The sequence below is a fragment of the Nelumbo lutea genome, chromosome 1, assembly GCF_056320005.1.
Source record: "Nelumbo lutea isolate HS-2025 chromosome 1, American lotus-T2T, whole genome shotgun sequence".
Classification (NCBI taxonomy): domain Eukaryota; kingdom Viridiplantae; phylum Streptophyta; class Magnoliopsida; order Proteales; family Nelumbonaceae; genus Nelumbo; species Nelumbo lutea.
This window is the reverse complement of record NC_142684.1, coordinates 82345246-82369357: the sequence shown is the minus strand read 5'-3', so window position 1 is coordinate 82369357 and position 24112 is coordinate 82345246. Positions and strand designations below refer to the sequence as shown.

General features: G+C 34.4%; 1 protein-coding gene and 1 long non-coding RNA gene across 2 annotated transcripts; one reads left to right on the top strand and one right to left on the bottom strand.

The window, feature by feature from the left end:
- The first annotated feature begins 511 nt into the window (after positions 1 to 511).
- Positions 512 to 7758, top strand: LOC148875725 (uncharacterized). The gene is made up of 2 exons (XR_016105889.1): positions 512 to 812; positions 7484 to 7758. It is a non-coding gene; the product is annotated as an uncharacterized LOC148875725 (long non-coding RNA).
- On the bottom strand, positions 2395 to 19715 carry LOC148875724 (uncharacterized). The gene is made up of 12 exons (XM_088966692.1): positions 19560 to 19715; positions 19372 to 19440; positions 18908 to 19072; positions 18578 to 18775; positions 10946 to 11024; positions 10674 to 10816; positions 6581 to 6662; positions 5046 to 5122; positions 3925 to 4408; positions 3575 to 3812; positions 3218 to 3368; positions 2395 to 2772 (listed from the first exon to the last, which is right to left on the bottom strand). Exons 2-11 carry the CDS (start codon positions 19411 to 19413, stop codon positions 3365 to 3367), a joined length of 1512 nt encoding a protein of 503 aa, XP_088822818.1. The 5' UTR covers positions 19414 to 19440; positions 19560 to 19715; the 3' UTR covers positions 2395 to 2772; positions 3218 to 3364.
- Positions 19716 to 24112: the final 4397 nt, after the last annotated feature.

Below are 24112 nucleotides of genomic sequence, written 5' to 3'. Positions count from 1 at the left end.
TCAGCCCAGTCTGGTCTAAAGCTTGGCCCACGGACCAACCCAACCCGCAGCATGGCATGGGCCAACACGGGCTTGGGCCGTGGGCTATGTTGGGCCGACCCCCCAAGTTATCCTAGGGGAGGGTGGTACGGCCCGCGGGCTGACACGGCCCGATTTACACCTCTACTCCCACTTGCCACAGTTCATTCAAATCTACTCCACAACGTGGTAACTTGTCGCACCCTCTTTTCTTATTGATGCTTTGCACCAACATTTTCGAACCATCATTGACCTGAATGGTTGAACCGTTCGAACCGAAAACTGATCACTCGAGCGGTTCCAATTTTACCCTGAACCATTGAAATGGTCAAAAAAACCATTGACCTAAACAATTGAACTGTCGACTCATTCAACCCAGTTAGCGGTTAGGCATTTATATTTATTTTGATTTATTATTTTATTTTAAAATAAAAATATAACAAAAATGACAAACATATCCCAACTTCTAAACATTCGATGATTCTTCTCTATAGGGTTTTGTTTTGCCAAAACTAAAAACCCAACATCTTCACCAACTTCACCAAAGAAGACGACGGCTGCACACCGACACCTGCCTTCCCGAAGTCTGAACCACCCGCCGGCGATCAAAATTTGCAGCGGCAGCCGGCGAACACAATGGAACACTCTGTTTCCAAACATCTCTAATCTCTTGAAAGGAACGGCATCTCTTCAAGAGAAGGGTGGCGATCACTGTGGACATCCAACCTCAGATGACCAATCTTCACTGTGGCTGCCTACGACCACTCTGGAAGGAGTATAACAGTGACTATAAGGTAAAACACTTGCAGTGATTGTGTTTTTTTTGTTCTCTCATTTGATCTCTGTTTTCCAATTTTACATCAGGAACCACCAATCTCTACGCATTAAGCCATTAACTCATTTCCATTTTTTACAATACAACAATTTCTTGCATGAAGAACCACTATTTGCGTTGGCGACCATTCCATTGAAAACAAAAACCACTATATTTTTCTGGTATTTCTTGCAATACTACGATTTCTTATTTCTATATATTTCTGTGCATTTTTTGTATTTTATTTAATTTTTATGATATTTTTTATTATATATAAATACTTTTTTGTTTTTTTAATTTATTTATGATGCCATGGCCTCATGAGTCGAACCGTTTTAACCTGGATAGTTGAACCGCATAATCAAAAAACGTGCCCCAAACGATTCCGTTTCCAGGTCGAAATTTCAAACCTTGCTTTGCACTAGTGTTGTATTATTTATGAGACAGTTAAATGAATGATTTATCTGAACTCTGAAGGAGTAAAAAATAAATAAATAATCAGCAGCACACCAATTGATTTGTTCTTTCTGCTCGGGCCAATCCCAATATTTCAACTTTACAATACTTCCTAATCCATTTGTTTACAGTGCAATTTCATTGGCATTAATACAAATCCATGAGAGGACAAATACACAGATTCAGATTGCAATTTCTGGTTCACTTTTGCATTGGGCTTTACTTCGCTTCAGGTTTTACTTTTGCACAAGTGCAAATGAAATTGCACTGCAAGCACACTTGAGTCTTGGAAGGATAAATGAGAATGAAGCCAACTGAAAGTTGCAATCAGATTTATGAATATAGAAAAATTTGGACTAAAGAAAAAAAAAGATTATATTAGCTTGCTTCCTATCAAAACGTTCATTGGCGTGCAGCCCTTTTCCACTGAGCAAGTTTGATGATTAAGGATTCAACTGCATCAATACCTCGATGCAGTCCAAATTTATGAATTATGTACTAAAAGATTGTTGCAAATAAAGACAAACCAACTAGGTGAGAAACAGTAAAGGAATCGAATATGATAAAAGTTCTCACTTGTAATAGTATAAAAATCCAACTCCAACATGAGAAAGTTTAAGCGATTACTCCAAATCAAACCAATATGTAGTACACGAACATTCAGGAACATTATATATCAGGGAACAAGATGTATTGTCATCGTTGAGTACATGGTACAAGGTTTTGTCCCCGTCATTTTTCATGGTTGATATAGAAGCCACATTTCACTGCAATGAAATCAAATCCATTATAGGAAAGTCCATGTGAAAGCACCCTTTTTCTTTAACAACTCACCAATGAACAATGGACATAACAAGCACAAATTATTAAACTTGATTTCGATGGTAGCTCTATAGGAAATCCGGGGCAATCAGGTGTGGCTTTAAAGGTCAAGAAGGCAATATCTTGATTTCAGGATGGTAAATTCGGTAAGGGCTCAACTATTAGCACTTATATGGCAACCTGGCTCGACTCTGCTCAAATGGTGAGTACCGCACCCACCTCTCTTTTTCTAGTAGCATTAACCCTAATATCCACTAGTATATAAACATGGTCTTCACAAGATATACCAGTGAAATCAGATCTATCTCTGTTCAATTGCTCTCTACATTTGTAGCAAAAAAAAAAATATATGGTCTCTACATTCAGATTTAGGTTTCTAATTACATCCAGACCACAAGCCATCCAAAACAAGTACACTCCACTCCACATGCCCAAGATTAGAAGCAGAGAACAATACTTAGATGCTTGAGCAATAAAATCAAAATCCACTATTTCTAGATCACTTGAATAGATTCCAGTAAGCAGCCCTGTTCATCAACACTGTCAACATTCAGCAGCAATGTAATCACCAAGCTTTTACCATTACATGCCAAAATTCCAGTGATGGACCATCTTTCTTATCTTTGGTTAAAGAAGACTTTCCCTTGTCTCGATTAGTACCCCTAAAACATCCAAAAAAATACAGAAAAAAAAATCAAACAAGAATTTGTTAATTTATGGAAATGATATAGTTGTCAAGTTGCACACTAGTCATTAGAATTGCACCAAAAAAAATACTGGCTCTATTTGTTTTGCACTGCAATTTTATTTGCACTAGTACAAATGCATGGGAGTGTAAATGAGAAAATTATAAATTTTGGTTCATTTTTACTTCCAGTTTTACTTTATTTTGCTTCAGGTTCTATTCTGCTTCATCTGCATTGTGAATAAACAAAACAAAATAAAACCCATAAAACAAAAGTAAACCAAAATTTGGACTCAACTCTTTTGCATCAGTACAAATGAAATTGCACTGCAAACAAACAAGACCTAAAGGACTACCTTAATCATGTATTAGTGATTGAATGACACTCAATGGGAGTGGCAAAAACATAACATTACCATTACCTCTTTGCCGAATAACTGTACTCTTTCATCATAAAGAGAAAATGTAAGCTTAGTCCACCTTCATCAATTTTCTCTTGTATTTGAGGCTGTTGATGTAAATTGCATTTTCTACGCATCTGAGAAATGTTTCAGCACTAACTCAAGCCTTCAACTGGAAATTTAGCCAAAGTGAAGAAGAAAGTAAGATTAAGTATACAAAACTACTCTCTAGAAAGGCATTAATTTCTCTGTAAACAAAAAGGGTGTTTAGATGTATGTAATCATAAATGAATAACAAGAACTATGTTTTTCAGTTGTAACAGATTAACAAGAATGAACAGGACACACATGTAAGTATTAAAAGGTTAAAGGACAGACCTCTCTTTATGAGACAGCAATTGAAGATCATTGCTTTCTTCAATCTCCTTAGAAGGTTCTACCCCTTCAATGGGCTCTTCCCTACTCTTAACATCAATAAGGACATCTGACTGTTGAGGTCTTGAAGAATGTGGCTTACAATCACCAATTATATTATGAGAAGTATTCAAGGAACTAGACACAAACTCACGTCTTTCTAAACTCTTGGTCACATCTTCAGATGTGAAATGAACTGAATCTGGAAGAACACCAATTGCAAATTAATCCACAGGAATTCGTAAAGACCCTTCAACTGTTCGGTCAGAAGAAACTTTTAACATAAAAATTTGAAGACAATTTCAGAAACTTACTAGAGGAATCTGAATGGGCTTCATGTTCCTCTCCATTCTTTAGGATCACTGAATCTGCACCAGCTGACTTCCCATCCTCAGGGACATGGGAAATAAATCCTTCAGATCTAGAAGGTAAAGGGATAGCATCTACATCTCCAGCATCAGGCTTAGATAATGAACAATTGGGAAATTCTGCAGTCTGAGAAACAGCACCTTTTGAAATAGCATCATCAGCCTCTGGTGTGGGATTGTATATAGTTTCTGCCTTATTACCACCAATTAAAGTTTCAGCGCCAGAAGAAAGAAATGTAGATGATTCTTCTTCAGCATCAAAAAGGCTTCTGGAAATTAATGTAGAACAAATATCACGGGATTGGGTGACCAAATCTTGATTAGAAATGATCTTTTCTGCAGTGGCAGGTACAATGGTACTCATAATTCCAGTAGCATTCCGAGAATTAGCAATATCAACAGAATCCAGTGCTGTAGATTCCTCATGATCCTGTAGAAAAATATGTCATTTTCTGAAATATGGGAAAATAGGAGCATTCTACACCAAGTAACCAGAAACTGAAACTTAGATTAGATATTCAAATATAAAAAAGGTAGCCTTGACATAAAAAGAAAAGGCTTTGCCATATCAGCTTTTGAGGATCTGGGCTTTGATTTAGATGTGGTGCCTTTGACCGTAGTTCACTCTGATACTGGTAGAAATTAGCATATTAGGTTTGCACAAAATTGATCAAGAAGATAAAATGGACAAATACAATTACCAACTTCACAAAATTTTCTCAAGGATGCCACTCTATTAGCCAATTCCCAAATTTCATCCAGCATTATTTATTAGATATGTTTAATGAATTTGTTAAATATGTGTAATAAATTTCTTTTTCTTTGTGAGGTTACCAGTATACAATGGGTTGTTTACATCTAATATATGCTACATTTGTATGAAACATCTATTGCTCCCAATTTTCTTAGAATTAACTACAACGTTCTGGTACCTCCAAGAACTGAAAATTTCAAATCATTTGAAATAAAGTCAGTTTCAACATTTGCTACTATTTCACTGACACAATAAAACCATGCAAAAAGTGATCTAATGGCTCCATTATCATTGAGAAGCTAAGCAAACAGACCAGCTTTGCATGAATTTTCTCATTGGTGTTACTATAACCATGGACAGGATCAGATACAGATGGACCTTCCTCGTCACCTGAAAAGCAAAAGGTGGAAATATCATGCCTGACATACAATGGTGATAAGCTACAGAACATGTATGAATAAGTATACAAGCATATAAATACTTTCATGGTAATACAATAGTCACCAACATTACAGTCATAGATTACATTATTGAAGTCCATTAACGTTCTTGATGATAGTATAAATAAAACAAAATGAAATTAAAAAGAATAAAATAAATAGCCCAAGTAGCAATGTAGATTGGAACTCAATGAGCATCCAAATGCTTATCCAGTTTGCAGGCTGAATAATCCATGCAGTGTTCACAGATCAAATTAGTTTGCAAAGATAGATAGAAAGGACAAAAAGTGATGGTTATGATGACAACAATGCCATGGATACAAACTACAAAGATGCAATAACAAGTCAAAATCACCCTTTACCATCTAAGTCAAAACAACAATAATCCATAAAGAAGAGGATTGACAAGATCAAACACCATATTGTTCACGCCCTAAATTAATGGTTCCCCTTTCTTTTAAGAAGTAACTTGGTTGCTTTCCTTTCTTGGTATTACGAGTATATATTCAGAAGGCCTGCCTAACTGCCTAACATGTGTTTAGAAGACTACCCTAGTAAACTAGCAAATGAAATTTGTGTACAAAACAGAGTGATTGCATATAAACTTTCCAAGAAGAAAACATTTATAAATAATTTTCTCTAGTAAGGAATATAGCATCCTTCTGCCATGATTATTAGTCACTGGAGGGGGTGCTGCTATACTAGAAACTTCTAAAGAAAATTTGTTCTCTTATTCTATTTAACTACATAAACCCTCTCCATTCTTTCCAAGAAGAAAACATTTATAAATAGTTTTCTCTAGTAAGGAATATAACATCCTTCCGCCATGATTATTGGTCACTAGAGGGGGGTGCTATATTAGAAACTTCCAAAGCAAAATTGCTTTCTTATTCTATTCAAGTACATAAAACCTCTCCATTCTTTCTACTAGCAGTGGTAGTTGCAATGATGATGCCCTTCATAGCCAGTATTGCCTCAGAATAGTATCATGCAAGAAGACAAGCTTGCTTGACTTGCAGATATTTGCTTGCATGTTCCTTTGAAAGGTTTTTTTACTTTTGAGCTTCAATCTTCGAAGAGTTTTGGCACTTAAATTTCAACAATTTCTGTAATAATTAGAACAGCATCTTTTTTGTATACCAAATGATGAATAGTAAAGGCCAAAAATGTTTCATAGAGAGAGCTACAGGGCCCATGTCGCTCCCAATCTCCTATACTTTTTCCACTGAAACAATTATACCTTACCTATGAAAAAAAAGTGCATTATACAAAAAGGAGAAACTGAAGAATATATATAATCTGTTAAAACATTTCCATTCACAGAGCAAAACACTTATAGACGTGCTTACCAAAACCAAAAAGCAAAAAAAAAAAAAAAAAACAATTGAAACCAAGAACCGAGGCATACAGAATTTATAGGTGCTAAGGAGTGCCGCTTCAAGCATTGCTTTGAAGTCCAATGCAGCAGATAGCAGTGGTTCATTTCCCTCCTATAAACAATCATTTGAGTAAGTGTAAAGGAAAATTTGATTAATGAAAAAAGAGAAAATTAAATGGAAGGAATGCAAGAGCTTTATACAGCAAAATTTTATATTTAGATACAGAAAATTATTTGTAAAAGAAGAGCATAAGAATATTGTCTATGTTATCCATTATTCTTCACAGATCAACAACCTTAAGAAACATCCATTAACAATATGAGTATGCTAGCTATTGGGCTTCGTATTCCAGAGAGGAGTCAGGATCCCCTGTAAGCAAACACTCTGCTCACGTAGCCTGCATTCATGTTAGGCTCATTATGAAGAATAAACTATTTCTTTAATAATTGGAGAAAACTGTATATGCTTTGCAGGGGGGGGGGGGGGCAGGTCGGATGGATAGGGAGGAGATCTATATATGAAATGACATTGAACCATCTTTAAAAAGATACATTTTCCAAGGACATAGCTAACTCATATTGGTACATTGATTTGTAATAAGTTAATCACCCTCACAAAAGATTAGGTTACCTGAAGAATGTGGCCAATGTTCCAGAGGCAATAATTATAAATTAAACCATCTGACAATCAGGGTAAAGTCAATATAAACTATGGAATGTACAGCTAAATTGCACAAACCAGGTTCACTCCTAATGGATTGAGGAAAAATCAAGAAATAAGGAAGAACAAAAAGGGTATCTCCATGGTAATGCCAGGGCTCATGAGGATCAAATTCCAAAGCAAGCTTGTTGTCTGTGGGACCTTCAATCCTGGTTAGTCTATGCCCTATGGTTATAGCTTGTAATTGATGGTAACTTTATTCATAATTGCAGTGGGAGGTGATTTGCGGTTGGTATTGCCTGCCACAGGTCTGCACTTCTGAGGATCATGAGGATGCTCAACCCTTTGTTAATTTACTGCTTTTTCATTATTTATTTGAGTTTGGCTTCCTGAATGGACCACCTTAGTGGTTTTGGTTGCCCCTTTTCTCTTTTCTATTTTAAATGAATCATTTATATCTATCTACCATATAAAAAGAGAGTTTCACGTTTTTTTTTTCTTCAACAGTCAAACTTTTATTTTTCCAATAAATATCCTTACAAACTCAGTAATGTCTCTTACTTTTTTTCTCTGTATTTTTTTGTTAAGTGGTGTTACGTGTGGACATCACTCAACCCTCCATGAAAAGTGGAGATTTAGAGATGCAATGGAAATTTTCACTATCCATTACACAAAGATATTGAATGCAAACTGAAAGACATTCCTGACCGTCCAAATGGTATTTACAGGACACCATCTCTACCATGTATTAGAAATAAAGCACGACTCCCTTTAGATCAGAATCCACTAAATGTCTAGATGCCAACAACTCCCTTATCCAGGGTTAAATTAGTCATATCGCTTAAGATGTTTCACTGTGAAACATCTTTTAGATTCATCAAAAACCAAGCACCTGACTGGTGTGAATAATTTGGAATAGAAAGGATGAACATGATGACACCATGTGTCTTTCTTAGATTGCCCGCATGGATTTCATTTTGATGCGAGAAAGAAAGGAAAAAACCATGTTTGTTTAGAGCTTAAACGAAATCAGATTCATATCGAACATACCTGGATTTGAATATGATCCTATTACATAGGAATTTGAGTTCAATCTTATCTATTGGATTTTGAACGAATTCCAAACCATTAATGAAAATGCAGAATTTAAACCAATTATATATAATATTAAAATATTTTTATTTTGATACCATTGTTTTAATAAATATTTTATTATATGAAATATTACTTTATTAAGATATCACTTTACTATTACTTAATTGAATAATATTTTATTAATTGATCTTTTACTTTTTATTGTTTTAATTAGAATTTTATTGTTTACTGCATATTAGGGAAAAATGGGAAATAAAGCACTTTGATTTCTTCTTTAGGGTTCCAAAATGTCTTTTAAGGGGGTTTAAGCAGCAGCCACAAAAGTGACGTAGACTCAGATTACTGGAACTCTAGGAGAGATGGTCTTTGATAGTGAAAATGTACTTTCAATCATCGTCACTTGTCAAGATTGCTCCAATCAACAATCATCACCAAAAATCAATCCCAACGTGCGGATCACTAAGTCTAAAACTTAGGTTAATTCTAATGGATCAAGAAAGATCATTTTATAAGTATAACTAAAATCTATAACATGAAAATTCAACACGTTCAAAACATGATATGAGTAGGGGAGGATTCGAATCGAGCCGAATAGCTAGCTATTTGAGCTCAGCTCACCAAGGCAATACGAAGCTCGAGCTCGGCTTGAGTCAAAAGCTCATAAGCTCGAGCTTGGCTCAGCTCAAGCTCAACTTGAGAAAAATGTTTTATAAAAAATAAAAAACATATATATATAAAATATTTTTTATTTGATACTTAAAAAATTAAGAATTCTAATAATTAGTTATTATTATATATACATAAAAATATTATATATATATATATATATATATATTTTCTATAATTTATTATTATTACTATTACTATTATTATTATTATTATTATATGTATGTATGTATGTATGTATCAATGTATATATGTATGTAGCTATTCGAGCTCGGCTCGCGAGCCTCACAGGCCGAGCTTTATTAGGCTCGAGCTCGGCTTGATTAACAAACGAGCCTGTAAATTGGGCTCGAGCTCGGCTCGAAGCTTGGTTGAAATCGAACTGAGACGAGCTTTTCACGAGCCAAGCTCGAATAGCTCATGAAGAGCTCTGCTCGTGGCCACCCCTAGATATGAGCAACCCAATATATTTAAAATTAATTTTTCATTTCCTATTTTGAATTAAAAAGTTAGTTCATGTCCTTTAATCACAAATGAAATCCAATTTTGTTTCCTAATTTGTTTGTTCATCATTAATTTAATGGCATGTCTCATTCATCTTTTAGGTTTGAGTTATGGTCAACATTGGTCATTAATCAAGTAGAACTATATATAACCTATAAAGCTTAAACGAGATTCAAAACAGAACTCAAAGTAGTTTGAATTATAAATGGATCCGATACATGAAACTAGAATCCAAATCTGAGTCCCATTTGAAATCTGATCATATTTGAAAATGACGTATACAATTCAAATTTAGTCTAACTTTGCTTCATTTTTCAAGTAAAGAAAAATTTTTTAAAGTTAATTACTTTCTAGTGTGAATATATGAATACAAGTATGAAATATTAAATTTGCTATATATAAATTTATATAATACATTATATAATTATATAATTTCATATATTAAAATCAGTATATTATAATATAATCAAATTCAAGTTTTAATTTATTTGGATGGATTTAATCTACATCAATAAAATACATGGTTGTCAGAGAGATAGACAATAATTACAAAACAAATAAAAATTACAGAAAATCAGATTCAACTAGGACCAAATCAATATCTGATTCATTTGCAGCCCTACCCTTGGATATAGGGGTGATCATTTCAACCTGGCCAGGAAATTTCAGGCTTGGGCTTAGGTTTTATGTTCAAGCCCAGCCTAGGACCGGGCCCACACCATGCCCACAAATTTCAGGCCGGGCCTAGGCCTAATACTTCAAACCTGGCCCAGACTGCATATGTTTAAATATATGTATTTTATACATAATGTATACATATGTATATATTTATGTCTTATTGTATTTTTTATTTAAATATTATAATATTACACTTATAATATGTATTATATATAATTTTTTATATTATATAATGTATAAAATAAAATTATATGCATATTATATGCCATTTAATATATATCATCATATATACACATGTGAAGCACGTCCCTTCTACTAGTATAATAAAAGAATAAGTGCTTTCCCAAATATTCCATTCCCATAAAAAAGGCTGCATAAATTTTCCCTTGCCTGCATTAAGGAAGCAATCTTTAACATCTATAGAAATGGTACAATATATAGATAGATAGATAGATAGATTGTATTGTGATATATGCAGATATAAACAGAAGGCACAAGGATAAGGACCCATTAACTTGCCTTCTCCAACGGTTCTTGTTCCTCCGTAAACAAATCTCCACTAAACATAGTGTCAGAGCCACTCTTTATGGTATGAAACAATATTCCTCCTGTTTCTGTTATTTGGCTGGGATTAAGTGATTCTCTCCCCAATATCAAATCCTCTGCATGAAAACGAAGATCAAAATAGCACCTATTTTAGAAGCTTCCTTACGATAAAATAATTACTAATAAATGCACGCCATTATATAATATTTTACATTTTGTTGAACGTTTCACAGAGAAGCTGTTACCTGTTAAACCACAACTGTTGTCATGAATATATTCTTCTGAGCCAATTACATGTGGGAGTGGACCATGTGCAAAACCCATCTTCCAATAACCATATGAAAGAAACAGATGACATCCAACCATACAATTAGAAAGTGTCAACATTTTTTTTTTTTGAAACAGTATAGTGTTTTATTGAATTCAGAAGAAAAAGAACAAAAAAAAAATGAGAAACCCTGTACAGTGTCTATACTCTTGGGGATTACAATTTTTTGTATTACAAAATATTCTATTCGGAAAGAGATTTTCAAAGATTAAAGTATCAATAAATGTCTAATATATGAGAAATAGGAAAAGGATTCCAGATTTTATGTCATAATAAATTAAGAATGATAAATATACACCAACATTTGTTAAGTTAATCACAACTATAAATTTGGCTACAAGTGTATTTGACTATGCATAGTATATAGAAATCACTACAACAATTTTTTCTTTTCTTTTCTTTTCTTTCCTTTCTCATGTATCAATAACTAAAAAAGATTTCAAAGAAGCATAGGAAGTATAGAAGTGTAAAAAAGAAGGCAATTGGCTCAACAAGTAGTCTTTTACCATGTAAAATCCTCTACATCCAAACAAAAAAGACCAATTGACATAAGAATCATATCTGCATAGATATGCATACAGGGCCTCTCAATTCCATCAAATATCCTCCTAAGCTTTTTGGATGGCTTCAACAAACAACAGAAGGTACCAACATATAAAGGATAAAGACCTCAGATACCAAAGATAACTACACTGAATGGAGGAGGGCTTCACAAAGAGGAACCAACCAAAGCAACGTCTTTAAAGAAAAATAAACAAATATAGAACAATTGATCAAATTGATCATCAAAAGTAAAGAAATAAATGGTCCACATACTCTTCTTCTAATTTGTACGCCATACATCTGAATACCCCTATAATTAAGATAACCCACCATGACAACCCTATCTTTGAAAGAACAAGCCAATCATAGAGGGACCCACTAGCCACAAATAAACAAAATGAAGGACTCCACTCAAGATTCCAAAATCCTCTTGTAAATGGTCTCTCAACCAATCAATGTTAATCTGCTATTCCCCTTCAAAAATGAAGTTTGCATGCATTTGAAAATTCCGTAGAGAAGTTTTGACCTAAGTATTAGGGAAACTGACCCCGTCATCAATGTCATGATATGTTTAGCATTGCAACTTCAGAAAATGGAACAGATTGTGATGTTAGGAGTGTCAAAAAAATGCAATTACTGTAAAGTATCTGGCATGGCCAACTTTCAGAAAATAGAGTTTTTCCTTTTTATTTGGAAAGGTAGCTAGTAGAGTGCAAGGTTCAAAATGTCAACACATTACGCCCCATATCAGGTGTATTGTATCTTATCAGCAAGCCACCAATACTGCAAGTACAAGAGGTTTGGGATTTGGGGCATTTTCAAGTCGTAGGTGGGCCTAAGACCGGCCCCCTGACCAGTTCTGAGAAAAAAACTAAAAAAATGATGTTTTGTGGTATCGAAACACTCATTACACCTATTTATGCATATCGGGTGTATCGATACTTTAAACCTTAGTAGAGTGTTCTTATTATGGGGATCCTAATCAAACAGATGCTTGGCCTTCTTAAGGGACTTGTTTTCTTCTCACACTCTAGCAAGAAGGGGATTCCAAAGTACCATATAATAGTGTAAGTACACGGATTTAGGCTATATAGAGATTGTGCTAAAGACACTCAGGTAAGACCACAGCATGCTCACATCGCATCACAAATCCAGATTTCCTCACTTATAAAATAAGAGAACTGCGCTGAAGAACACCCAAGTACAGCTATAACATTGCCTAAAAATCCCCATGGCACAATTCCACACAGTTCTTAGACCACAATAAATAGTTACACTCGCGATGAGAAACATTGAACCATTGTCACAGCACAGAACACAACCACTACTACCTCTAGAAGATCACAATTGTTCTGCGACTCGATGCACTGTCGCAACAACCCACTGCATTGCGATGATATACTGTCTAGGTGTTGCAGTGCAGTAGCACAACATACTCACAATAAGTTTGTGATATAAACACCCCAATAAAACAGCTAAGACATGAGAGGCTTCTAGAAGTAGGGCTGTAGCTTAACTCGAGTTCACATGCAGACCTCGAGGAGAAAAGGCGGGAACCCAGACTCCGAGAATCCCTGCAATGACACATGGTGAAACACTACTTGTGCCCGCTCTGCCTCAGATTTAACCAAGTAACAAACTTTCCCGCTTTGGGGAAAGTTTCCATTCTTTTTACATGATTTCTGTTCTCTATTACATGATTTCCTCTATAAGTAGAGGCGGCCCGAAACCCTCCTCATGCATACCTTATTGGCCTCTTGTGTAAGCCCTGCCAGTTGGTATTCTAAGCTTCCTCACAGTAGTCGCTCAAGATTGAACAGACACTTAAAGGAGAAGAAAAAAAATAAGAAAAGAAGAGGGAGAAAAGAGAGATTTTGATAAAAGAGAGTTGGGTTGATGTGTTTAAACAGCCGTCCCCCTCTTAAATTTATATACATAGTATCATACTTGTAAAAGGACTGAATTGCTTACATGGCAAGATAAGATAAGATAACAAGATAAGATAAGATAAGATAAAGCTGAAAAAAAGACTAATCCTAATCTTATCATAAAGAACTAATCCTAATCATAACTTATTGTTGACATACGAACAGTGGGGACCAACTTAGTGGGGTCCACATTAGTGTTCTCTACACTCCCCCTCAAGTTGGGAATTGCATAGATCTGCTTCTAACTTCTTCCTTGAAACCGCCTTGGTGAGAAGGTCTGCCAGCTGCATATCGGAGGTGATGTATGGAAGACATACTTCTTGAGATGTAACCCTTTCTCTAATAAAATGTCGATCCACTTCAATATGCTTAGTCCTGTCGTGTTGTACCGGATTATGGGCTACATTGATGGTAGCTTGATTATCACAGTACAACATCAAGGGTTTCTCATAAACAATACCTAACTCCTCAAATAATGATCTCAACCATAGGATCTCAGCTACACCATTTGCCATGGACCTATATTCAGCTTCAGCACTGGAACGAGAAACAACATTTTGTTTCTTACTCCTCCAAAAGATAAAGTTACCTCCTACAAAAGTACAATATCTAGAGGTAGATCTCCGATCATCAACACACCCAGCCCAATCAGCATCTGTGAAAACTTTTATCTTCATGTGATCATTATTCTTGAATAACTGATGCCGGGTCGAGTGAGACAAAGATAGAGAAGTTTTACAACTAACCGTTGGAACATAGCTTTATCTTCAAGGGGTTCTCCACCCTCTGCACTGATCTTGTGATTTTGTTCAATGGGTGTGTCAGCAGGCTTAACACCCAACTTTCATGTTTCTTCAACAGGTCAAGAACATACTTTCTTTGAGAAACAAAAATCCCATGCTTGGATCTGACCACCTCAGAAGGAACTGGGGCTACTGTGGTACCGGGATCTGGATCTGCAAAGGAGACTGGGACTGGCCTGCACTATTGATGTCTGAAATCAACCTGTCTCCATTGTCTGTGATAGACTCTCACATCCCTGCATCTCTGACAGCCCTCCCCATTACACCCCTCTTCACTTAATGGGATAGGTAAAAGAACTTCTGACGAGTTAACCCCATCCTTACTACTCTCCCCCTGAGGAGAAACCCTTGGATAATAGGATACATCTTCAAAGAAAGTGACATCCATTGAGACAAATCTTTTCCCAAAAGTAGGTTCATAGCAGCAATATCCCTTTTGAGTTTGTGCATAACCAAGGAAAATACATTTTGAGGCCTTAGGATCGGACTTGGAACGATGAGGGCCAAGAATCTAAACAAAGCATGTACAACCAAAGGTTTTAAGTGGAATGGTAAATAACTTTTTATCAGGATATAAGAGGGTAAATGGAGATTTCATGTCAAGAACCCGTGAAGGAATCCTATTAATGAGATACATTGTTGTATGAACAGCATCCCCCCAGAAACGAATAGGCACATTGGAGGTAAACATAATGCTTTTGACTACCTCCAATATGTGTCTATTCTTTCTCTCAGCAATCCCATTTTGTTGTGGTGTATGAGGATAGGTACTCTGATGGATAATCCCATGTTCAAGAAAATAGGAAGCTAATGGGTTTGCGAAATATTCTTTCACATGATCAGATCTAAAAATTTTGGTTTTGACCCTAAATTGGGTTAAAATCATCTGATGAAAGATCCGAGCTAATGCTGGAACCTCATCTCGATAACACATGAGATAAATCCACGAAAAACGAATATAATCATCAACAAACAATAGGAAATATTTGTACCTCCCCATGGCAGTGGTATGGTAAGGTCCCCAAACATCAGTATGCACAATTTCAAAGGGAATATTACTTCTATTATTACTTAAATGAATAGGTTGTCCTGCAGTGTTTTGCAAGTTCACAACTCTCACGTTTCAAACTAGACATCTGGATAGATTCAAATAAACTAGGAAACAAACTCTTCAAAACCTAAAAAGATAAATGACCCATCCTATTATGCCAAGGCATAGCCTGGTCAACAGACTGAGAAACACAAGACCTCTTAGTCTCACTATCTTCCCAATGAGGACTCCCTCCAAGCAGATAGACTCCATTTGCCTCACAGCCAGTCCCAATCACCTCCTTGTCTCCAGATCCTTAAAAACACATCGATCCGAAAAAAAGGTTACTAAACAATTTTGATTTTTTGTAATGCTACTAACTGAAAGCAAGTTAGTACTAAGCTTAGGAACATGCAAAACTGAAGATAAGGAAATAGCATTAGACAACTTGATGTCTCCTCCCTTGCCAGAAATAGGAACGAGGGAGCCATCAGTAATGGACATTTTGTTTCTGCCTAAAGATAAGTGATAGGTAGTAAATAGTGATGGCAAGCCAGTCATATGGTCAGATGCTCCAGAATCTATTATCCATGAATCTTCTGTATTACCCGTAACTGAGGCATGATGAGCTAAGGCCCGATTACCTGAATGAGCAAAAGCTGAGGTAGAGGGTGTTGATGGTGTCCGAGGAGGTGGAGCTGAATTACCAACTTCATTTTCTAGCTAAACTAAAGCAGCTCTAGCAGCAGCTAGAGTATCTAGAGGATTGCCACTTGTGCTAGATGATGTTATCAATGTTAACAGACATATTTGCATTCCCCTTTTTGTTTCTGAGTTCTGCTGGAACTAAATGTGGATGTAACTTCCAACAGGTCTCTTTGGTATGTTTAGGTTTCTTGCAATGCTCACATACTAGGTCCTTCTTAGCTTCCTTCTTCATGTCTCTTTCCTTATCACTCCCAGATTTGGGCTTAACTGTTGCCAGAGCTGATTCAAAAGGTTGTTGTTGTAGCATAACTTTTCTCCTAGTCTCTTTGTTGTGCACTAAGGAATAGGCCCGAGACAGAGTTACACTGTCTCTTGTCAACAGTTGCTGCCTCACAATATCGTATTCCGAATTTAGACCAGCCAGGAACTCAAACACTCTATTAGTTTCAATCTGCTTTTTGTAAATTTGTGCATCCTTCTGACTTTCTCATTCAATTGATTCAAGGTGGTCAATTTCATGCCACAGGGATTTCAAGATTGAAAAATAAACAGAAACTTGTTTCTCACCTTGTTTGAGATTTTTAACCTCACATTTCAGCTCATAAGCCCTAGCAATATTAAGGGGCTGAGAGTAGGTTTCTTTCACAACATCCCATATTTCTTTAGCTCTTTTTGCCCATAAGTAATTTCGGATGATGTGTGGCTGCATGGAATTGCACCACCATGTCATCACTAAATAATTTTCCTGAATCCACTTAGCATAAGTGGGATCCTCCTTATTTAGTTCCTTCACATCTCCCAACAAATAGTTCAGTTTTCCTCTTCCCTCAATGGCCATCATGGCTGATTGGGCCCACTCTAAGTAGTTTAAACCATCAAACTTTACAATTGTAATCTGGAAGGTGTTTTCAGTCATGCCACTTGAACCAGTCCCAAAAACACCATCTCCTTAGTGCTTGAACTCCATTCTTGGTTAGGGTTAAGCAAAAAACACCTTCTATTTACTATAACAATCAGCCTACCGGGTCTGAAAAAACTAACGATAGTAGGTCTAGAAGCAGAAATCAAATTCAGAGAAAGAAAAAAAAAATCCAATTCACTATATCCCTGTATCAATCAGCCTACTAAATCTGAGAACTAATAGCAGTTGGCCTGGGTACAGAACTCCAAAAACAAAGATCAGAGAACAGAAATCTGATAGCAGCCAAACTTAAAAACAAGTCTAATCTCTTATCCAGACACAGTAACAATCTTGGATTTTAGGGTTTTCTCTTAAAACCCTAGAAGAGAAAAAGAAAAAAAAAAATTCTATATAGTCGTACCTCACAAATTAAGCTATCCTTGTTGCTGCCCTCAAGAAGGAATAAGACCTTACCCTGGAATTTCTAAGGAAAAAAACCTGATCTTGATTCAAAAAATTCTTGCTGAAATTCTGATCGCCAACTTCAGTTTACTCAAAACTGATCTTGATTCTGATCAACCCGAGAAACTTCTGAAACAGAACTGATCTCGGAGAAAACATCTTCTTGATCACCAACTTCAATCTTGACGAGAGAACCAAAAAATCTGATTGGCACCTCCAATCTTGACCAAAGACCTAACCTTGATCACTTAATTCTTCTCTGATTCTTCTTGATTACAATGAGCACTTTCCAATCCTTGGACAGTTGCTGAAGACTTCTTATAATCTCCAAGAATTAGTCAATGAAAAAACTCAGCCCTAAATAATTCTCATGTGGTCGGCTGAATTAATTCCACATGAGAAACCCTAGATCAAATGCTCTGATACCAAGTTCAAGATTGAACAGACACTTAAAAGGAGAAGAAAAAAAATAAGAAAAGAAGAGGGAGAAGAGAGAGAGAGAGAGAGAGAGAGAGAGAGAGATTTTGATAAAAGACAGTTGGGTTGATGTGTTTAAACAGCCACCCCCCTCTTAAATTTATATACATAGTATCATACCTGTAAAAGGACTGAATTGCTTACATGGCAAGATAAAATAATAAGATAACAAGATAAGATAAGATAAAGCTGAAAAAAAAGATGAATCCTAATCTTATAAAAGACCAGTCTTAATCTTATAAAAGACTAGTCCTAATCTTATCATAAATAACAAATCCTAATCATAACTTATTGCTGACATACGAACAGTGGGGACCACCTTAGTGGGGTCCATATTAGTGTTCTCTACACTCACAACCTCCATTAAAGCCTTCCCTGCATCTTTCCTCCCTTTTCCCCCTCTCAGAGCCTTCTACCATCTTTCAGGTTTACCTCCCTACATTGCCTTTACCTCCCCACCTACGACTGGCTTTCAAGGATACCATTCTAAACCATATGCCTCACTTCAATAAAGCAATTCAAGTGACAGACTGACGTATCACAGGTGAACATTTCAATTTCATGGTTAAAAATAGTAATGACAAAATGCATAAAACCTGAGTGGATTAGAGAATATGAAGAATCCATAATGAAATTAAAGCTCAAAATAGGTTTACAAATGCAAGAATAATGGCCAATTTGAAAAATGGAAGCTTACATTAAACCCAGAACCTGTTGAAGATTTTCCATTTGTTTTCTGAATGTGGCTCCTGTATGACCTCAAGCCAAGAGATAAGGCTTCTTTATATCTTGGTAATATGTCTGCTTCATAGCTCTGAGCAGGAATCCCTGCTTCAGCTGATTTTTTGGAGTCTTCCCTTGCACAGCCAGACATTTCATTTTCCTCAGATATTTTCTGTAGCCAAGAAGATTGTGCTTTGAAGCAAAATAATATTCTGATTTATCCAAAAACTAAGAATATTTTGTGAATCTTATAAGTTGCAGAATACAGGCAATTGATTGTTTAGGATTACAGTTTTCTACTTACATTTTCTTTAAACAGATTATATGAAAGATTTCTGAAAGAATTCAGAGTGTTCCTCATATCTTGCTCAACAATGTCAGTCTGTTCCAGAAGTTTATGCACTTCCACCGTAGTAGCATTTGCTCTACTCTCCATTTTTTCAGAAAATTCCTTCAACCACTTAAGAATCTAATGCAAGATATGTAGCAACCGAACATCAGAAGAAGCTCTAAATAAGCATTGCAAAGCTCCACTCAAATAAGTTAATATTTTTAAGCTAATTACAGTTCATACAGTCCTTCACCGACCGAAAGCCGGTGAATAAATATTTTTTTTTTGGCATGTTCTACCTTTTTCTCATATACAATTATCAAGTGCCAATAAATTCATAACAGATAGAACTCAACTGTGCAAGTAAAGTCACTAATTTGGCAGCAGCAAAGACGCTATTTTCTGGCTTCAAGAGCTCGACATGTAAAATGACTAACCTCATTTTGCAGGCTGAGACGTTTTCTGATGGAGTTTTCCATTAAAGTTGGATCTTTCTCCCAAATTCCCTAAGTAAATTATATAAGGGATTTTAACTTTATATTTCTGAAGATTTGGAGAAAAAAGATGCAAGAAAACTGAAGTCAAAGGAGGAACAAAGCGAAAACGACTAAAAATATATTTGTACCTGTATGTAAAGAACAACTGGAGATGCTCTACTTCTTCGATCAATTTTCTTCCAGGCAAGTTATTGAGAAACTAGGGTTTCATTATAACCAACGGTTTCACCGGTTTTTAGCGGGGACGTGTAAAATGCGGGAGCGCCCCAGTGGAGGAAGTAGGCATTTTGGAATAGAGATAGAGAAATGCTAACAAACGGGCTGGTCAAACCCGTTTTTTGAATACGGGTCCCTGAACGCCGTTAATCTAATGCAAATGTAAGGCTCCATATGATGCAGTAGTTATTAATCTCTCCTTTCTGCAATTCAAAAGAAATGAAATGGCAAGTTTTTTTTTTTCTTGATTTCAATCTTAAGCCTAAAAAGGAAGACCATTCTAAAAAAAAGGAGAGAAGAAATTGGCTCAACCCGAACCCGATATGAAGTTTAGGGTTGGGTTATGGTTGACTTCAACCCACCCGATTTGCACCCTTCCATTGGTTTTTGAGATGGGAAGAGAAATATTTTCAAATATTCTTTCCTTTACACGTTTGGTTTTTGGAATGCCATGAGAAGTAGGGGTGAAAAACCAAAAAAACTGAATCGATTAATCAAACTAAAAATTTCAGTTAATTGAATTGTTTGCTTTCGATTAATTAATACAAAAATTTAATGGTTAATTGAACCGGCCGGTATATATATAATATTATTTATTATTTATATTATATGCATTTTTAATATTTTTATTATATATTTTATTTATTTATTTATAATATATATTATAAATACCAAAAAACAAATAACCAACAAAATGAATCAGTCAAAAACTAAATCGATCAACTGGTTAATCGATTTTCTTTAGTTTGAATTTGGTTCATATTTTTCAAAAACCAGTGGTACTAGTTCAGTTTGGAAAATAGACCCATGGTTTGGTTAGTCAAACTGTAAGCCCCCTAATGGGAAGAAGTTGGAATTACAACTTTCAATTCTTGGGATGTGGAATTACATTATTTTGTGCAAAAAAAAAAAAAAGTTGAAAGGGAATGTTGTATTTATCTATACTATTATTAAAAGTGTGAATGATAATATAGAACTTTTGTTTAACTAGCATACCCTATTTTTTGAATTTGAGCACTCTCTTTGTTGTAAGGATAGCAATGTAACTTCAAAAACCATTTTCTCTTCATTCAAATCCCTCTCATTTAAGTCTTATATTTAAGGTATTAATTACCATTAACATTCATTGAATCCTATTCTTGATTAGAATACCCCTATTTTTGCATTTGGTCCCTCTAATTGTGGGGGCACAAAATGTAATTTAAACTACTACATTTTTCCTTGTTCAATTCCCTTTAAGTCTTATATTTAAAGTATTAACCCGCATTCTTTCATTGGATCTTATATTAATTGATCATATTAATATTAACATTAATATTAAAAAATAAGTGTCATAAAGAATAATCGTTTTGATAGATAATAGAAATAAAAATACAAATTTAAAACCAATCAAAAAAATGGAATTGTTTTTATGTTTGGTGGCGAGTCAACAATTTAACCTTTTGGTCAAATGTGTAAATCCTTGATGTCATAATTAAATAATAAAAAATAAAAAAAACGAAAACACACAAAATTATAAAAGATACGAAAAAATTGTAGAAAACATTTGAGCAAATATTATTTGCCATCATCATCATAAAAAAAATATATCACGTGCTTTAGTTTAACATAAAAATGGGATAAAACATAAAAACCTCCCTTGTGATTTCTGATAATCATAAAAACCTCCCCTGAGGTTTCACTTTAACAAAATTCCCCCCTGTAGTTTTGAAAAAAAATGTAATTACCTCATTTCATTCGTTGTCTTATACAGAAAACATTGACCTAATGCATTAATTCGTAATGCTTAACATGACTATAAAGTTTGATTGCTTTGTAATGTAATTTCATTACCACTGGTGCAAAAGCATGGCAGTTCAAATGAGTGTAAATTCTAATTTATTTGTGTATCATGTAGTACCAACAAAGTAAAATAAAAAATCTAAAGTAAAGAAAAACCCAAAGAAAAATAAATCAGATTTTGCATTCTTCTCATTTGCACTTTCTTGCATTTGCACTAGTGCAAACAAAATTGCAATACAAACAACCAAAGCTTGTTTATTTGTCTAATAAAATTTGCATGGTTGATGCCTTTGGGTTGCTTCATTCATGGTATAAACAATATATACAATTAAGGCAAGCTTGATACTATTCACTAAAGTATACGTGTAATTATGTCTTCTAGTTTTGTTTTCCTTTTTTTATATATTTATACTTATGAAACTAAAATTTAAGATTAATCTGATTGACATTTTGAATTTAATTTGTTTATACTAATATAAGGGAACATGCTATGTATGTGTGTAAGTAAAGCATAAAGATATATATTAATCAATGATCAAAGTATTGGTATCGGGTATCATATTGGACAACTTAGATATGGATGCGTTTCGGAAACGCATGGATACAGACTAAAGATATGAAAATACATGGATACATTAGAAAAATACATAGAAATTTTATAAATACATCAATTACAATAACTTTAAGGTCAAAATAATCACAATTAATATAATTAGATACATAGATATCATACAATATACATTAGAAAAATATATGGAAATTTTATAAATACATCAATTACAATAACTTTAAGGTCAAAATAACCACAATTAATATAATTAGATACATAGATATCATACAATTTTGTTAATAATCCATCAATCAAGAGTCTAAGACTCATACTATATAGATCTTTACAAATTAACACATGCATAAAATCATTATTATGTTATATTCTATTTAAATCCAATAAACAAAACATTTGCAATTATTATATTTTAATTACTATATCAATTATTTTCTATTTTAATATTTTTACTTTTCAACATTAACAAAAAAGTCAACTAAATATTAATTTTTAAAATGTTTGATAAACAATATATTTATTTTTGTAAATAATATTTTTTTAATAAAATATATAATCTTAAATTAAAATATTTCATATCTATATATTAAAAATTTTGAAATACATATCATGCACAAATTCATAATTTTTAATTAGTAAAATAGTTATTCCATTATTAACATTTTTATTTCAATATTTTTTTTAAAATAAGAAATCATTCTTTATATAAATTTAAATTAATGTATTTGATATATTCAATATAATATTGTATGCTTGAATATTTTGTAAACAAAATTTTTAAATTTTTATAAACAATAAATATGTTATTATCTAGTGTAAATTTAAATATCAATTAATAGTTATAAATTATTAAATATTAATTGATATTTAAACTTACACTAGATAATAACATATTTATTATTTATAAAAATGTATGAATTTAATTGATAATATATATGTATATACATACATGTACAAATGTATGAATTTTAAGTACTAAAATAATTACTCTATTAATAATATTTTTATTTGCATAAATTTATTGAGAGCAACCCTAGTGTAGGTGGGGTTCAATTCCAAGCCTCCACTACAACTAGTAGGAGGCCTTACCAACCATCCAGTTGGCACCTTACCAATTTAGGCCCCATTTGGTTCGCATGAATAGGAGTCTGGAATCGGAATCGGAATGGGCTATTCCGATTCCAACTGCTTGGTTGGGCGGAATTAGGATCACATTCCCATTCCCACTGGAATGGCATTCCCCCATTTGAGGGAATGGTCATTCTCTATCCCTCCCTTGGGAATGAAATCTCATTCCTGTTGATTCCAATTCCCATCCCCATTCCTGTCTGAACCAAACAGACTATGGGAATATGTCATTCTGATTCTGATTCCAACTACAAACCAAACAGACCCTTAGTTTATTTTACTAATAACATGCAACATTATGATTTTAGGGTCCGCCTTGGTTCTCAGTTGGAATTGGAATCAAAATTTCTTGGAATTAGAATCAGAATGGTGCATTCCCAGTCTGTTTGGTCCATTCAATAATGAGGAATGGGATTGGGAATCAGTATGAATGGGATTTCATTTCTAAGGAAAGGACAGAGAATAGCCATTTGCTCAAATTGGGGAATGCCATTCCAGTAGAAATGAGAATGAGATTTTGATTCTGCCCAACCAAACAGTTGGAATCGGAATAGCCCATTCTTATTTTGATTCCAGACCCCTATACTCAGAAATCAAACGGGGCCTTAGTTTAATTCATTAATGGTCAGCAATATCCAACCAGTGGATAAAATTTGAATTGAATGGAAAAACTAACAGAACAAATGTTGACCTAGGTATTTCTGATTCTATCCACTCTATTTTCAGCCTAGCTTTGAGCTATTTCCCCTCTCCCCTCCCCACTACAAAATAAAAGAGAAATCTTCACTTTACCCCATGTCACAAATTTTTATTTATTTGTTTTATTTTATTTTTCAAAATCCCCACTTATGATATAATACTCCCCTTGTATTGTGTCAAATTCCACTATACCACTATTCTCAATTATACAAACTAATAAAAATTCGTGAGATGGGAGAATCTGAAAATTAGCCTATCCCTCCTGTTATTACAAGTCCTCCTCCTTCCTGA